Source organism: Oreochromis aureus, linkage group 14 (assembly GCF_013358895.1).
Source record: "Oreochromis aureus strain Israel breed Guangdong linkage group 14, ZZ_aureus, whole genome shotgun sequence".
In the NCBI taxonomy this organism is placed as follows: domain Eukaryota; kingdom Metazoa; phylum Chordata; class Actinopteri; order Cichliformes; family Cichlidae; genus Oreochromis; species Oreochromis aureus.
This window is the reverse complement of record NC_052955.1, coordinates 4,733,132-4,751,563: the sequence shown is the minus strand read 5'-3', so window position 1 is coordinate 4,751,563 and position 18,432 is coordinate 4,733,132. Positions and strand designations below refer to the sequence as shown.

Below are 18,432 nucleotides of genomic sequence, written 5' to 3'. Positions count from 1 at the left end.
AACACGTTAAGCAGGAAATGAAACGACATCCATAAAACAGTGAGTCAGTCACACGGAGGACATCCAACTGCACTGCTGAGATTTGATGCAACAGAAATGACGCACAAAAAAAATCAGTTTTATTGGAAATAAGTAGCAACGGATGTGCCGTGATTGCAACCTGTAAACATCGATTCAGACCTCAGACCAGAGCAGAGGAGCTGCTCTGGTCTGAGTGAGACTACAAACAGTCAATAAATGGTCAGGTACTTATATCACACTCTAAATGAGCCCTGAGGAGTTTTTACTACGAGCGTCATTCACACACCTACCTAAGCACTTTGACTAACATGCGCACACACACTCTCACTCCAGGGTTCGGTATCTCGCCCAAGGACACTCACACAGGAGGATCCAGACTCAATCCACCGACCTTCCCATTGGTCGACGAGCCACAGACGCCACTTTAAACTGAGTTCAATCTGCAGTATTTCCACTGCAGCAGAAAATAGAAATATTTCAGTGAAGAACAACTTCCACTGTTTAAATTCATACTTATTTTATTTCTATTGGAGTTATTTTAAATGATATTCAATAATATTGAAATATTAACTTTGTCACAATTCTCACTTTTTTAATTGATCTATATACGACAATATTGTGGTTTTTTTCACAGGTTATGTTTACTTGTTTTTAGCTGCTGTAGACAAAGATTTTCTCAACTTTTGGCTCAGACAAAGTTAACTTACACATTGTGTTTGGGTGCGTGCGTTTGTTCATACATGTACTGATGTAAAGACTTAAAGCCTTTTCTTATCCAGGCTTTTAAAAACCACTGATATGATTAAACCTGATATAAAGATTCTCAGCAGCAGCTCTAACGGAAAAGAACAAAGAAACAAAATCAGATAATCAAATAACAAGAACAAGCAGCCTCTCCAGAGAATGAACAGAAATTTGACTCTTTAATCTGTAAAGTAACATTTATTATTAATATTTTCCCAGTTTGTGTATATAAAGTTAACAGAAAGTTGAGGGTTTTCTTTTGAATATCAGAGTAATTTTCTGATCTGCAGTTTTGTATTTGACTGGCATTGCTTTCCTCCTTCAGGAGTCGCTTATCTCGAAGTTAGATATCTAACATATTCGTCTGTAATTTGGCATAAAACATCCATTTAGACTTGACTAGCGCTGAGCACTTCACCTCCTTCAGAGGAGGCCCGAGCCTCACAGACAGACAGTTTGAGTGGGTGTGGAGACGAGGTGGAGGTGTGAGTGAGGAGCAACGTGAGTTGTGTAACTGCGATGAGTCAGATCTCACAGGTCTTTGTAGTGTTTCAGGAGGAGCTCTGTGGAAGGTGTAATTCAATTTAATGGATCCTCTGAGTGTGTGTGTGCAGTTAGAGAGGTCTCGTTGTCTGAAATAAAAGTTAAAAGGTTGCTTCTGGTGTGTGTGAGCGTGCATTCATATATTTGTGGGGACCAGAAATTGGAAATTCACCATACTTGTAGGGACCAAAGTCCTGGTCCCCATAAGTTTGAAGACATTTTTGAGACTCAACATGTGGTTTTAGTGACAGGGTTACAGTTAGGTTATGGTTAGGGATAGCATTATGTCCCCACAAGATATGAATACCCGACTGTGTGTGTGTGTGTGTGTGTGTGTGTGTGTGTGTGTGTGTGTGTGAGAGAGAGAGAGAGAGAATTAAATAAGGAGCCTTCCAGGGTTACTCAGGTTTGTTTATAATAAAAAGATTCAGTTCAGTTTTATTTATGTAGCACCGACTCACAACAACGGTGTCCTTGAGGTGCTTTAGATTGTAAAGTAAAGACTCTACAGATGATGACAGGGACGGTGCTGTACTTGCATTAAAGGCATTAAACTGATTTAAAGGGACTCACTGTAGATGAAAATAGTTTACACACAAAAGAAACAGCTGCTGTGACTTTATGTCCAAAGCATCTGTGTCTGTATTTATACTGGACATAATGTGCCAGTAATCCACTAAGTACTGTTTGCCATTTTTTGATGGTGTCAAACTTTCCCATAATATCTCAAGATGCTCTTTAGCCAAACAACCTGTAGAATTTTAGTAGTATTTCTATTTAACAGTTTAAGAAAATACACCAAATACATAAGTATGTCAGTATTAATGAATTTCCCCTGCCTGGATCTGTGATGTTAAATAGTTTGACAGCAGTGACGTCAGTGACAGTCAGCACTGTGGGGAGAATGACCTTCAAAGTGTCCTGAAGTTTTCTGATATCAGTGAATGAAGTAAAGAATTAATAAAAACAGAATTCAAGCAGGTTACTCAACATATATAATCCCTGTTTTAGGGTTAAGTACATATGTTAAGACTTATAAAACAATCAAATGGAATAAAGGGATAAAGTTGCTCCAAAGAATCTGTTTTCTCTCATTGATGCTTAATGAAAGACAAAAACTCAGTATCCACACACACACGGGGCTGAGGGCTCCTCCAGGTATCTGATTCGTCTTTAGGCAGTGATTTTGCACCTGTTGATCTCAAACATCACCTGCTCAGGAGCAGGTTACAGCTGCAGCATAACTCTGCGTGGTGATGTCATCCACCTGTCCTACTGCACGCCCAGGGTCACACCTGAACTTGTCTCGCTGCAGGCCCGTGGTGAATGTTCTGTGCAGTGAACTGAAGTCTTTCTCTTTTTCTCTCTTCCCTTCCCCCTCTCTCTGTCCCCTCCTCCTCCCCGCCCCTCACTTCCTCCCTCAGCATCAGTTTCTGAAGATGGCGAAGCCGCTCTCCAGTCTGACTCCTCTCATTCTGGCGGCGAAAGAGGCGGCCAAGAACAACCGCTAGCTCTTCTTTGGCTCCTCCCTTCTGTCTCTGTGTGTCTGTCGTCCCTCCTGTGAAGGCGGCGATGGCTGCTGGCTGGGTTTGTCCAACCGTTTGAACGCCTTCACTCTTTCTCTCCTTCCTTGTTTTTCTGTTTTTACCTCCTCCTTCACCCCGTCACCTTTGACCCCAAGCTCGACCTCCCTTATCCCCCAACCCCAACTCCACGCTCACAGGGATGATGAAAGGTAACATCTCCTTCTTCGACACTCCACTGGACTCAGACAGGAAGGCGGGGCCTAACTGTTATGAAGTGATGTCATTTCTGACATCATCACCCTCTCAGCCGCCATGAACAACCACAGTATGGGAGCGAGAGCCCAAAGACTTTTTTTTTTTTTTAATGATGTTTGATTGATTTCTAACTTGTCTGTAAACACCCCGGACCACCAACAGCCAACCAGCGCCCACTGAGTGTGTGTGTGTCTGTGTGTGTGTGTGTTTTAACTTCCTGTGATGCATCGGCGGATACGGCCGTACCCGTTTCATCATCTTCTAAAAGTGCATTTGTTGATTTTCATTTTATTATTATTTTTTTTAGCGCGTGATTGTGAGTGTCACAGCGGGGGATGTTGGGTTATTACTTCTGTTGATTGTAGCGTTAAATTCTGTAGTTTCTGACACGGAGCAGACGATTTGTGGTACGTTGTCGTGTCTGCAGTGTGAGCTGTGAGTTAGAGGAGATGATTAATTATAAGGAGGAAACACTGGTGGACCCAGAGCCGTCGATGGACCCAGTTTGCACACGTTTTTCTCTGGAAGCTTTCATTTTATGCTGAGAGGAAATCATTCACAGCTGTAGGGTTCAAAATCAGGAGCAGAGTGCAGAATATGAAGTACAATCAAAAACTTCAAGGAGAAAGAAATGTAGAAATCAAAAACCTCGTTTTCAGTGTTATCTTCTGGTGCACCTCTGGACAGACGTTAGCACTGCTGCTATCCCGTTATGTCCCCTAACAGCTGTGAGGCATTACAGGTGCTGGATCTCCTCCAGTACACCAACATCTGCAGTCCTATAAGCATCTCAAGAAGTGAACCCTGGCTTTAAATATTCATATAGATATGATTACACGACTGTGAAGGTCAGTCGACCTCTCAGTGTCTGAACCCAAACTTGAGGGTCCCACATGTGAGTGAGGCCTCGGTCACACAGGCCTAGAGACTGACTGGCAGCCAACAGTCGCTAGGAAAAAATTAGCATTGAACAACTGGCAAGTGCTTGCGGTGATCATTAGATAAAACTCATCACAAACAGCCACACGAGCTGCACTGAAAGCCTTCATGCGACTGCACTGGTCCATGATTCGTATGGAAGACGCAGGTTTATCAGCAAACAGTTGCTATCTCGCTAAAGCTGCATACTCACTGGAAGCGAGTGTACGAGTCTCCAGGTGTCTTAGTAAACAGCTAACGTATTTACTACCAATCGCAGGTATTCCTTGGTCTCAAGTTTATATTTGGGTCCCGCCCTCTTCCCATTGGTTTAAGTCCCGAAATGTTATTCACCGCTTACGTCACGTCGCTGCAAATCACTTCCAGTGTGCAAGTAGCATTAGGGGTAGTGAAGCTGTGAAGAACGATGGCTTTGCGTCACTCAGGGCCTAGCAGACCTGCAGAGATAGAAAATAAAACTTCTTTATGGTTTATAGAGCAATAAGACAGGTTTAGAAGTCACATGAATCAACAGCAAAAAAGAGGAAAAGAAGCTCCTGCAACAGCTGCTCATAAGGATCCACATTCCTTATTGACACTGTTCATGAAACAACGAGCTGCAGACGCTCACTGAGATCGGGGGTGAGGATTGGTCGGTAGATGACCGTTTTGCACATGCTGATCTCTGATCTCTGCGTAAGTTTCTGTGAGCTTCCTAACTCTGATCGCTCAGAGTTAAACCCGAAGTTATCTTGTCAGCTCTAATCCTGCTTCGACCTCTGTGCTGTTGATATCCTGTACGAGAGGAAAATCAAACTCTGTGTTTATCCATCACCAAACATGAGAAGTGGCTCCATCTGCGGCTCTGGGGCTTCAGTCTGCGGGCTCGGCGCTCAGGCTGAGGGAGAGAATGTGCATGTGAACAAACTTTTTTTTATACGGTACGTTAAAGATAGAGAGAAACAAAATAATGAGTTGTGATGATGCTGAAACGTGCAGTCACGAAGGACGCCTGTGTACGATACAGGAGATCATATCTTAATCCTATTTTTTAGAAGCGAGATGGTACGACGTCGTTTTCGTCCTGCCTGGACGACTGTGCGATACGAGGTGTATATTTTACAAGATGACAAAAAATGAAAGCAACAATCTGTTTTTGCCTTTGTTTACAAACTCACTGTTTTTATTTGATTGTTTTTAGCTGATTGAACATAGAAAATTAGTCGTTTTTGATTCAGATGTCAATATTTGAGTACGTGTTTTGGAACAAAAATTTTGTTGTTAGCAAAAAAAGAAAAAAAGGAAAAACTCCTGTTTCAGGTTCAGATCCTGCAAGAGCCAAAGCATCCATCAGCAGCCACGACTGTTTGCTCACACAACGAACACTTGCAATGTAAATACTCAGCAGACGTTTCCAAAACACTTATTCAAAACCGTCTCTATGATTTTATTGTTTTTATGTATTGTTAATGTACCTCTGGCCTTAAACTGTTTCAAAGATGCAGGACTGCTTTTCTATCAGAGTGACGGCAACGATCCACAGCAACATTTGAGGGATGCAGCTTGCTGTAATCTGCTGATTCTTCTCTTTGTTTTTCAGTTAATCTGTAAATTTCTCAAATATTGAAAAAAGTGAAAGCATGTTTGTCTCACTTACCCAGTTTGACATCTGTAGAAGTTTGCTATGTGACAAAAAAAGAGTCCAAAAGCAGCAGCGATTGATTTTCTCTAAAAAGGTGACGATAAAGTCGTCACAGATGATACGTTTCCTAACCTGTAGTCTCGTTAATTGTGATTTTTTTACTTAAATTTTTTTTTTACTAAACTTCAGTGATGAGAGGACAAGAAAGCATCCTTACTAACTAGCACATATCAAGAAATATTGACATCTCCTGTCTCCAAAAGTGGAAGCCTGTGATGGGTTAAATCTCTCACGCGGTTAATCGATTACCAAACAGTTGCAGGTTATTTTCTAATAGTTGCAGCACTGGCAGATGTATTAACATAGCATTCAGGGTTTTTCCTGGCTTAAAGTGAGCCTTTGTGGGACGATTAACCATGACTGATCTGTAAATCGTGAAGGCAAAGAATCCGGTCTCCTGTTCTTTTTGGCCATGTGATAAACAAAAGTGTTTTTTAAGCTTGAAAACATGAAACCCCTTTCACAAAGAATCACAGTCCTACTGGAAGACCAACCCTTTAATGTGGATGATAAACTCATGTTAATGATCTTTTTGAGGGCACAGATTTGGACAATGGCTGCTGAAGTGTCATTAAGCAAGGCACCGAAGTAAACATCCAAAGCCTGTGTGAAGTGTGTGACCCACCACCGTGCATCTTTATGTCCTGGTCTGAACCCCGCCGCTGAGCTGAGCTGGACTTAAAGGGCTGTTCTGTGGTTACTCTGAAGCAAAAGTGTGTTTTAAAGTGGACCTATACATGCTTACTTCAACTGCTGCAGCTTTGTATGATTCACAGTTCAGATTAATCTTTTTTTATCTAATACTGGACCTCGGTGCAGCCCCTCACCCCTCGCTTTAAAGGTTCGTTTTGTAAAACCTCGTGACTGGCAAGAGTTGAAAATGAACAAACTGTCAATAGCCTGTAAATAACATTTAGGTTGTGATGTCAAGGACAGATGTGTATTGTGCTGCAGTGGTATCAACTGAAGGTTAAATAGGGCCGTACTGCCGTGCTGCAGGCTTGTGCAATACCATTTTGAACCACAAGATGGTGCAGCATGAAACATTTAAATCGAATTCAAGCTGCTTTTAGCTCAGCATTTGTTCAAAATTCACGTTATTGTCATACTTATGTGTACCAACTAAAAGAGAACAGGTATAGAACTAATAGATTAGTTAGAAGTCGGCTTTTGGGGATTCACACCTATACTAAAATGAGTTTGGGAAATGCTGCCACCTTGTGGTGAAAGTTTTTATTTTATTTTTCTAGGGTTTTTACAAAAGCACCTTTAAAGGTCACCCTCCCTTTAAGCTAACTTTCCTCTGCCTCTTACAAAAGGAAAAAACGTCTTTTGTGTCTGAGACAACCATATTAGGAACGTCCACTCTCTATGATGTCATCCAGAGCCAAGAGTTAAAAAAAGAAATACTGTCTGAAACTGAGCATTTAAAACAGTCTGAACAGAATGAAAAACAATAAATAAAAGGAACAAAAGCCTATTTTGAAGCTGCTACCTAAATAAATGGGAGGAGAGATTTAGTAAGAGCTAAAGATATGCATAATAGGTCCACTTTAACACCAGCAAAACAGAAAATGTTAAATGTCTCTACCTGAGCTGTCTGCAGGTGTACAAACACAGAATATTTGCTCTAAGTGATCCTTTAAATCTCAGTAAAATGTTTTATTACCTTTTTAATGTTTTTCTGATTGGTGGTACTCATCTGTGAGGTCATTACTATGACGTACTTTGGTAAAATTCATCATTTTACTGTAGGAGGTGACTCTGTCCTCACAGCAGTTCAGAGGGGCGGGTTCAGACTTGGTACGGTCCAAATGAAGGTCAAATGAAGTCTTCGCTCCCCGCTGTATCAGAGCCATAATTTATCTGTTTCTCAGTCATTTTTGATTTTTTTGAAACAGCTCTAAAAAAATAAAAACTACAAAAATTGAAAACCTGGTCTGTGTTTTTTTTAAGCCGCTGCATGTACTGACCTGTTGTGTTTACGTTGAGTTAAGAGGCACAACCAGACTGTAGGCGGTGCTAGAAGAAGAGCTGTATTTATTGGCAGAACAATAATAACAGCTCCATTTTTAAGTATTTAAAGGTTTGAATTGTAGCATTGTAAGGTGAGACTCCACCTTCCACCTCGAGCCACATCACTGCATTTTGAACTCAGCTATAATGTGAGGTCACCAGGTCACTGACAAACTGCTGATTACCAGGAAAACTGAGATTCCATGCTAAAACAAAAGTCAGCCCTCGTCGGAGATGTGATGCTGGTGACCTGCTGGATGTAGAGAGGTTAAACCAGTGTTTCCCAACCATTGGGAAACACACACATAGGTGCGTTGTGAGAAATGGTCAGGTGTGCCTTGGAAGATTATCTGGTTCCACCATGATTGGTACTTTAAGCCAGCGGTCCCCAACCCCCGGGCCTCGGACCGGTACCGGTCCATGAGTCGTTTGGTACCGGGCCGCGAGAGCTGAGGCTCAGGTGTGAAATGTATGGTTTTCAGGGTTTTTTATCGGTTTTCAGCGTTATTTTGTTATCGTTTTTATCGTTAACTCGGTTTTCCTGGGTCTTTTCACGTGTGTTATGAATAAATCTTTTTTTTCGGTACCGGTACTAGTTTTATTTTGTTGTATTTATCCGCGACACCTTAAAGGCCGGTCCGTGAAAATATTGTCGGGCATAAACCGGTCCGTGAGGCAAAAAAGGTTGGGGACCGCTGCTTTAAGCGATCGGCAGAGTAACAGGCAGAACAATTATATCCTCTTCCACCAGAGGGAAGTACAACTACCTGCAATAGTTAGAAGGCAAAGGTATTAATGGTAAATAGTCATGGTGTGAGACGATATTTATATAGCGCAATAGATAAATATTTGAAAAGAAAGTAGTCAATCTGACCCAGATGAAGGCGCTAGCATGAGTATTCAATTCAATCAATTCAGTCATTCACCCATCACAACACACTGGTGATTGCAAGCAACATTGTACCCAACAGCCACCCTGGGGCGCACTGACAGAGGAAGGAAAAAGGCTTTAACCGGACACTGGCAGAACCCTCAGGGGAGGCGGGGCCCTCTGATCACCACCAGTGAAAGAAGGAAAACAGGATAAAGACATGCTGTGGAAAGCCCAGAGATTAATAACAGATATGATTCAATGCAGAGAGGTCTATTAGCACATAGTGAGTGAGAAAGGTGACTGGAAAGGCTCAATGCATGATGGGGCAACCTTCCGAGCATAACTAAGGAGGAACTCCCAGCCCTAACTCTTGCAAAAAGGAAAGCTAATCTTAAAAGTAGAGATAGTGTCTCGCCGAATCCAAACTGGAAGCTGGCAGTTGGGTTGAAAACAACATTCCTTTTAAAACAGAACAAAAGCAAAGCCTGCAGTGTGAGCGAAATCTAATAGGGTGATATGGTACTACATGGTTAATTAATAGTCATGGGGTGAGACGAATTCAATTCTGCATTTAACAGTAATAGCAATAGATAAATATTTGAAACAGAAGAAATCAATCTCTCTTTCTAGTCCCTGTCAAGAAGGCCATTTTGGATCAGCTGAAGACTTTTCAGGGAGTATTGGTCAGAAGAGAGCAAGAAAGGTATACTGGGGACAAACCGAGCCAATTCTGCTATACCTGGTGCACAGGGAAAAATTATCAATATGATTTCTGTGACAGTTTTGTTTGTTGGTGTGCCGTGTTATTTTTCTAATGTGAAATGTGTGCCATGGCTCCAAAAGGTTGGGAAACACTGGATTTACTGTAAGGAAAAACAACAACACCAGTGTTTGATTTCACATCACCGCTGTATAGAAAACTCAAATCAAATGTGGGAATTATTTGTCAAGGGTAATTTTAACATTTAATGTTGACCTCGTCTCTCGTGCACAGAGATTTCTCCAGATTCTCTGAATCTTTTGGTGATATTATGTCCTGTAGATGATGATGTTCACATATCTGAAACTGGTCCACATTTTTTAAATGCAATTTTATACAGATTGGTGAAGCTGTACCCATGTAGAGAGTGCGGGTGGGGTGGAGTGGGTGGAGATGAGTATCAGGGGTGTTTTGTAATGAAGGACAGGAGCAAGAGTGAAAGAGAAGGCTTGCATGAGACCTGCTGTGGTGTATGGATTCAGTTGGTGGCACTGTCAAAAACAGAGGAAGTGAAGCTGGAGGAGGCGGGACAAGATTAGAAATGAGTCCATCAGAGGGACAGCTCAGCAGTTTGGAGACCAAGTTAGAGGCGAGGCTGGGAGAGTTTGAACATGTGCAGAGGAGGGATAGAGGATATACTGGGCAAAGGATGTTGAATATGGAGCTGCCAGGCAGGAGGAGAAGATTTAGTGATGTAGGGACAGAGTAATAACCTCTGCCTGCCTATACTTCTGAAAAACTGCCTCTCTAAGATGCTCTTGGGTTTTGGAGATCAGCACATCCTTCCTTTTATTTTCATTTTCTATAGTTTCTGTTTGTGCTGAGAGTCGACATCTTTCATCTCTGACTAAACTTTAATAAAATCTATTCTAATTTCATCAACTTTTCTTTATTACTAAAACAATTTAGCGGCAGTTATAACTGGTGCACTGCAGGCAGGAGCTGCTGATCGCTCTGCACACTTTCTGAGTGCCAGTTTGCACCGCCTCGCTGAATCCATATCATGTAACATCATAATTCCTGTTTACAAGAAAAACTATTAGGAAAACCTCCAAAAACACAACGCCACCATGCAGCAGCACACAGTATGAGGCTTGAGTCTCACTGTTAAATAATAAGGATTTTTTATTTATAACATTATTTCCTAATACCTCCAATACCCCTAAAGCCGCTCCGTGACTCAATTATGTAAAATGCGGTTCTTTGGCGGAGCCTGGAGCAGAAATGAGCTTAAATCTGTCTCGCTGTGACGGCCGCCTGCAGCTTTCCTCCCCTGCTGTTCCCGATTGTGAAATTAGATCCCACCTATTTTTCTTTCTCCTTTAATTAAAAGTGGTAATTAGTGTTTGCCAGCTTCCCAAGCCCCCCTTTCATCTTCATGTTAATAGAGGAGAGTTTTCAGTGCGAAACAGCCCATGTAGCTGGGTGAGAATCAGTTTTAAGCTCCCAGTGGCCCCACTTTGGATTCAGTCCTGGCTGTTGCATAATTGTAAACTTTCATTAATGTTTCAGCTGAGTGAACTCGGGCCTGCTGGCTGTGCTCAGATGTAAAGACTGGCAAACATGCAGAAAACCAACAAACAGCATCTGAACAGACACGCTCCGTGAGCTTACACGTGCAGGCCGATCTGTTGTTGGTCTTCCACCCAGTCTCATGGCGAACTTAAAACGGTCACAAAAAAGCAATTTATTTGTTTGGAATCATGAAAGTGTCACGTTTTTTTCATGTTAGCATGATTTTGTAAGTAATATTTTTAATAGGATGTATACAGTTCACAGGACTCTGCATTCATATTTAAAGTGACGTACTCCCCATGATTCATTTTTTTCTGTACGACTTTATCAGGCTCTCGTGTGATTGTGGCCCACTCTTCTTGACAGCGTTGCTTCAGTTCATTGACATTTGCAGGCATTTGTTTATGCACAGCTGATATCAGGTCTCACCTCAGCATTTCAATCAGGCTGAGATCTGGACTTTGACTGGACGACCTTGCTGCTGTCTTGGATCACTGTCATGTTAGGTGGCCCAGTTTAGGCCAAGCTTCAGCTGTCGGACAGATGGCCTCATGTTTGATTCTGGAATACTTTGATATACAGAGGAGTTCAGGGTCAACTCAACCACCACAAGCTTTCCAGGTCGTGTAGCTTCAAAACACGTTTAAATCCTCACGCCTCCACCGCCGTGCTGACAGCTGGTATGAGGTGTTTGTGTTTGGTTTTCTCCAAACGTGGTGCTGTGCGTCATGGCCAAACATCTCAACTTTGGTCTCATTGTTTCAGAAGTCTTGTGATTTGTTCAGATGCAGCTTTGCAAACCTGACCCGTGTTTCTGTTGTTCTTTTTAAGGGCGAAGAGGCTTTCTCCTGTCAGCCTTAATAAAACAAGCTACACGTGTTCAGTCTTTTTCTAATTGAACTGCCATGAACTTTAACATTTAACATGCCGACTGAGGCCTGTAGAGTCTGGGATGGAGCTCTTGGGTTTTTGCAGGTTCTCTGAGCATTGCACGGTCTAACCTTAGGGTGAATTTGTTCGGGCATCCACTCCTGGAAAGATTGTACCCCCGCTAAACACACCTAAATGCTCCAGACCAGCAAACTGCTCACACTTCCTGATGATCTGTTAATCAAGTGCACTGGATTTGCAGCATTTGGCTGGTATTTAGTGAGGCTGTACTTTATTACAGCACTGCAAGTCCTGTGAAAACTCATTTTAAAAAAATAAAATAAAAGTAAGAATGATTTTTAAACCCTAAACCTACATGTTTCATGGTATGTAATTTTTGTTCGCTTGTCCTGGCCTTCCCAGAAACTGAGCCCTGGTTAGCATTAACCGGCTCTAAATGCCTTTCGCCCCCACAGTAAAAGAAAACCCCCAAAACACTTCTCTTTCACACTCCAGTCATATATCCTCCTCTGCTGGTGCAGCGTGGAGAGTAATGAGGCTCAGTTCTGCTGAGGTGGTGGAAAAAGGACGAGTGACAGAGTGTGACGCATCGACGACAAGGACACGTAGGAGGAGACGGAAAAACTGAAATGACAACAAGACGGAGAAGAGAAAGAAGTGTGAAAGTGAAATAAAAGGATTGGAGCAACACAGGAGAATTTAGAAAAGGCTGTAAGTGATGAATGATGGGTTTTAAAAGTGACGAGTTGTTAAGTTTGTGGGGGCTTGTGGGGATAGGTTAATTGGATAATCCAAATTACCACTAGGTGTGAATGTGTGAGTGAATGTGAGTGCGAATGGTTGTCTGTCCCTGTGTGTTGGCCCTGCGACAGACAGGTGACCTGTCCAGGGTGTACCCCGCCTCTCGCCCTATGACAGCTGGGATAGGCTCCAGCGCCCCCCCGCGACCCTGAAAACGATAAGCAGAAGCGAATGGATGGATGGATGGAGTTGTTAAGTGACAGGGACACATGCAGGACAACAAAGGAAAAACTGAAAAATATAAATGAAACTTTAGTGAATTATCAAATGAAAACACCTAAAAGAATTGCAGAAGAAACTAGACAAGACCATAAAACCTAAACTCAACAAACAAAAAGACACAAAGGCAGAGCTAAGACGGGTGTTTGGAAAACAAGTGGAACAATTTGAGCAGAACAAAAGTTAAAAATGCCGTACACAAGTGAAAGAATCATAAAAACACCGACTCAAACGATGGATGTCACCCAACATTTTTTTTTCTGAGAGCCATAAGTGACCAAATTTGGACAAGAGGGTTATCAATTAATAAACTAAGATAGTAATTAGGCAATTATAAACTAACAAATTATTAAATAAGAAGCTAATCAAATGTTAAAATAAACTTTTTAAAGCCTTGAAGTTTTGTGATGATGTCATTATTGATACTGTGACGGCCCAGGTGCAAAAAAACCAAGAAAAGGATCTTCCCTAAGCTGTTGCCAGAAAAATAGTACTGTTGTTCAACTAATGGCTCCAAAGCTGGAGGTCAAGATACTGCAGATCCCTGCCATTGCTTACCACCCAGCCTACACAGCAAATTACCCCAATGCTTCTCTGTAGAGTCACAGAGCAGCAGATCAACACAGCTCCAGGATCACAGGGATTGGCAATTTTCAGAGTTAAGGAACCGCAAATTGTTACTGGAATAGCCCCCTCGGCGTGCTATCACCATACGTGGAAGAAAACTGATGGATGAGTAGATGGATATTGTCCAGAAATTCTGTACCGTTATGTACTGTTGCTCTATGATTTAACACTGAAGAAAGAAACATCATCTTACAGTCGAATAATTAAACTCCACATGGCGTTTTCTGTCACTGTGTGAAACACAAACTGGATCCTGGCTTCACAGAGGAAAGTGACAGACAGCAGAGGTTAACCACAACACTGGGTGGTGATTGATTACTGTGTTCTCCCCACTCTGTGTGTGTGTGTGTGTGTACATGTTTAGATGTATTTGTGAGGACAAAAAAATTGGCATGCTACTATAGTTGTGGGGACCAACAGTCACTTATGGGGACAAAATTCCCGTGCCCGCAAGTTTGAGGCATTCTTGAGGCTCAAAATGTGGTTTTAGTGTCAGGTTACAGTGAGGTTGTGGTTAGGTTTAGGCTGAGGGTTAGGATTAGGCATTCATTTTTGATGGTAGGGGTTGGGGTAAGTGGCTAGGGAGAGCATTATGTCAATGAGATGTCCTCATTAAGATATGAAAACGTGTGTGTGGATGGGGTTGAGTGGGTGTGTGTGCATGACGTAAAGAAGCAACGAGGCATTCAGAAAGATGCCTGACTGCGCGAGTGTGTATGTGATGATGGGTTTGTGTGTGTGTGTGTGTGTGTGTGTGTGTGTGTGTGTGTGTGTGTGTGTGTGTGTGTGTGTGTGTGCTCACTGAGTTCCTCGGTATTGCAGTGGAGACCTCCCTCACTCCCTCCTTTTTATTGCTGTGTTACATAACAGCCTCCACTGCAGAGGAAGATCACTGCAGAGGAGTGCTGGTTCACACACACACACACACACACACACACACACACACACACACGCATGCTTCCATCCCTCCTGAGGATTTTCTTTTTTGCACGCAGTTTCTAAAGACTTACTTGAGTTCAACTTATTATGTTATTCTGACGTCTCCTGAACCCGTCACACGATGCGTCTCAAAGTTGCTGTTTCTGAGGACAGCTGTAGGTGTGTGTGTTGTGTGTGTGTGTGTGTGTGTGTGTGTGTGTGTGTGTGTGTGTGTGTGTGTGTGAGATCCTGTGGTTTAGAGCTTTCTTGAAAATCTCCCATTGAAACTCAATGAGTGGGAATTTGTAGATAAAGACAAAAAAATATGCAAACTTGTGCATATGTCAGACCGTCGTTCTTCTATCTACATAAATGTTCTGAAGTCTCTCAGTTTAAAATATGCAGTTTTGTACCTGTACAATGATCTTTATGTGTGAATTGGTTTCTGATCTTCTGCATCTTCTTTGTTTTCCTGGATGATTCCTTCTCATGGCAAAATAACTCACACTGAATCTTAAATAATCTCACAGCCTGTTACATGTTTTAATTTAGTCTTTTTTTGTCCGTTTCTGAAGAAAAGTGTAAGCAGCAGAGCGCAGAGTGCTGTTGGGCCAGAATATATACGTCTCTGTTTAATGCTCCACATGTGGCTTGCAGGGATCCTAATGGGCTTCTCAGCACCCTGCATGATACTGAGGGAGGAAAAGGAAACTTACCAGAAAAGAAGACATGGAGTGTGCAGGGAATAATAAACACTGAGATAAAAAGAGATTTCATTTTTCATTTTCACCTGAGGATTAAAGAAGACAGAGGAGTGAGGAGGTGTGAGAGCTGAATAGTTTTCAGCCCACCTCGTCCTTCTTCTGTGTGCACAGTGAAGTTTACTTTTATCTGAATGGCAGGTCGAGAGGGAGAGGATTATGATTTGAATCGCACTGTAATCCACTATGAACAGGAGCATCAGCTGAATGTCTAACATGAGTCTGGCAGCAGCTACAGATGGAGTCCATTGTTTTATAAAATGAATAAAGTGAATACCAGCATGGTACCGTGACAGGATGTGACCTGTGCATCAAGTCCATTCGTGAAATTTTCTCGCTACTAAACATTGCACAGTCAGCTGTTAGTGGTTTTATAACAAAATGAAAGCAATTGACAGCAACTCAGCCACGAAGTGGATGCTGAGGTGGATAGTGGACAGAGGTCACCAGCTTTCAATCACTAAGGAACTCCAAACCTTCAAAATCTTCATGTGGTGGGTTTTCATGGCTGAGCAGCTGCATCCAAGCCTGCCAAGCGTCGGCTGCAGTGGTCTGTGGCACACTGCCACTGGACTCTAGAACAGTGGAGACGTGTTCTCTGGATGATGAATTGCACTTCTCTGTCTGGGAATCTGATGGACGAGCCTGGGCTTGGCATTGTTAGGAGAATAGTAATTGTCTGACTGCACTATGCCAAGTGTAAAGTTGGGGGAGAGACATTTTGGACAACTACATCCTCCAAACTTTATGGGAACAGTTTGGGGATGGACCCTGTTCCAACATGACTGTGCACCAGTGCACAAATCAAGCTCCATAAAGACATAGATGAGCAAGTTTGGTGAATCAAAGGAGTTTGCGAAGAAAAGCGTCTGGACTTCTTTAAGTTGCTTGAAGACGTTTCACCTCTCATCCGAGAAGCTTCTTCAAGCAACTTAAAGAAGTCCAGACGCTTTTCTTCGCAAACTCCTTTGACTACGATGACCTGGATGACTGAGAACCTTCACAGACAAGTTTGGTGAATCCTCACCACAACCTGATAAAACACCTTTGGGATGAATTAGAGTGGATACTGGGAGCAAGGCCTTCTCATCCCACATCAGTGTCTGACCTCACAAATTGATTCTGGAAGAACGGTCAAAAATTTCCATGAACACTTCTTAACCTCATGGAAAGACTTCACCAGAAGAGTTGATGCTTTTAACGGTCCTATTAAACCCTCTGGACTAACAATGGGATGTCACTCACATTCATATGAGTGTGAAGGCAGATAAGCAAATATTTTTGGCAACATAGTGTCGGAGACCTCAGCAGCTGTGTGTTTTGGAGACAGAAGTGACCATATCTGGACAAAAAGGTGGAGTAGTGCATTGAAAGTGGCGCTAGCAAGCTTAGTTAACAAACTGCATTTATAAACTGTCCAGGCACATCACACAGATACAGATACCTGCTAGTTGGTGCAGAGTAATAAAATACCTGAACTTCAGTCATCAAAACTTAAGGGCAAACTCCTTGGAGAGGCAACCACACAGAAAAACATATTATTGGTCAGATTATATACAAAATCCTACAAAAGGCATCAACAGCATTATTCACTGACTCAGATCAGCTGAGACGAAGTCTAGCAGGGAGCTACTGGCAACGCACCAGTCAGTCATTGCAGGTTCAGCCTTAACTTTAAGCCTCAATAAATTCAAATAGGTTAGGTATAAAAAAGGAGACCCCCTGTAGAGTTGTTATAAATGTATAAATATATCCACAATTATGTAATTTCAGTCAGTCAAATAGTCAGTAACATTAAAAGTGGAGCAGGATCTTGCAGAAGCACAATTAAACACCTGTCATGTGTTGACTGCTGTGCTTAGAAACAAGTTGCTCCAGATGCACAACCTTGGCTGAAAATGCAGCTGAAACCCAGTTTGTGCAGACAATAAAATGCTTTTCTTTGACATCAGTGTGGTCAGATGGAAGAAGTGAAATGTGTGCTTGTAACCAGAACAACAGATTAAAAATGAAGCTGACAGGTATTCAGGGCATTGTAGTAGCACTTTAATTACTTTAAAACTAAGAAACTTGGAAAAGAAAAACAAGTCTGCATACAAAAGGTGGCACACAATGATGGCAGGAAAAACATCTGAAAAGGGCAAATAAGAGAAATAAAGAAGCACAAAGAGCCACGAGAAAACACCGAGCATGCAACCTGACAGAGACTCGGGGAAGGACAATAAAGAGCAGGTGTACTTAATCAGACACAAGGGTAGGAAAACATCCGCCCACATATCCAAGCTAGGGTTACACAGGTGGTGGAGCCTACTCCAGATTGTGGTGTGGTTTTTAGGCAGCGTTTCATTGTTGGATTTAAAAAAAAATTATCTAACACATCGTGACTGAACAGCTAACCTTTCTTTGTGGAAACTTCTTAACGATATCTGACAATAGTCTGCACGGGGTTGAGTCCTCGATCTCTCGAGCAGCGACTGAACTCTTTGAACGTCACAGGCTGGGATGCAGCAATGCGGAAGGTCACTGGTGGATGTGAACTTTTACTTTTAAGCTTTTTGCTCACCATTATCGCTCATGCTCTCTAATAAAACTGTTTCCCCTGTGTGTGTGGGCGGGCGGGCGGTTGGTGTCTCCTTTGTACATGCCAGTGTTGTAATGATTCTGTTACCGTGGCGACCCATGCCTTGTTGACCAGATTCAATGCATTATGATTAAAGGTACATCAAGTCTCCATGGCAACACTAGGCGTAGGCGTTACATAATCAGAGTGAAGGGACCCCAGTGGCTCTTTGTGCTGATATCTGTGTGTGTGTGTGTGTGTGTGTGTGTGTGTGTGTGTGTGTGTGTGTGTGTGTGTGAGAGAGAGAGAGAGAGAGAGAGAGAGAGTTCCTCCTTTACATTCATACATTCACTACTCACATTCACACCTGGGAGCTGCCCAATTTACCACAGCCTGCTGCTGTTGGGCTTTCAGCTCCTTACTTGCAGCACAAAGGAGTGAACACACTCCGGAATAAAATTACAAAACAGGTACAGTCTGCAAAAATTTACCCCGTAGAGCTAAATGTTGGACCTAGCAGAGTTTTTCCCATAGACAGTATAAAATAGGCGAGAGCAAAATCATTTTCCCAGAGGGCGACATGAGAAACTGAGACTGTCACAAAGAGACACACCAATAAGAACTCAGTTCTGCTCATTATTAATTTTATCTCTTTATAAACTGCTACAGGTGAGAGTAGACATTATAATTAGGCAGTGAAAATGTGAAACAGGCATAGTAAAAACAATCATTTTATCACCATTTAATCAACATTTCCAAAAACAAAATGTGCATGTTTTTA

At 42.3% G+C, this 18,432-nt stretch overlaps 1 protein-coding gene across 3 annotated transcripts in view; it reads left to right on the top strand.

The window, feature by feature from the left end:
• pak1 (p21 protein (Cdc42/Rac)-activated kinase 1) overlaps positions 1-7,643 on the top strand; it is a 66,736-nt gene extending 59,093 nt beyond the window's left edge. For all 3 annotated transcript variants that reach the window (XM_039598134.1, XM_039598132.1, XM_039598133.1), the window contains one exon: positions 2,733-7,643. In XM_039598134.1, the coding sequence (XP_039454068.1) occupies positions 2,733-2,819 (87 nt within the window). In that variant the 3' untranslated portion in view covers positions 2,820-7,643. The remainder of the gene's footprint in view (positions 1-2,732) is intronic.
• Positions 7,644-18,432: the final 10,789 nt, after the last annotated feature.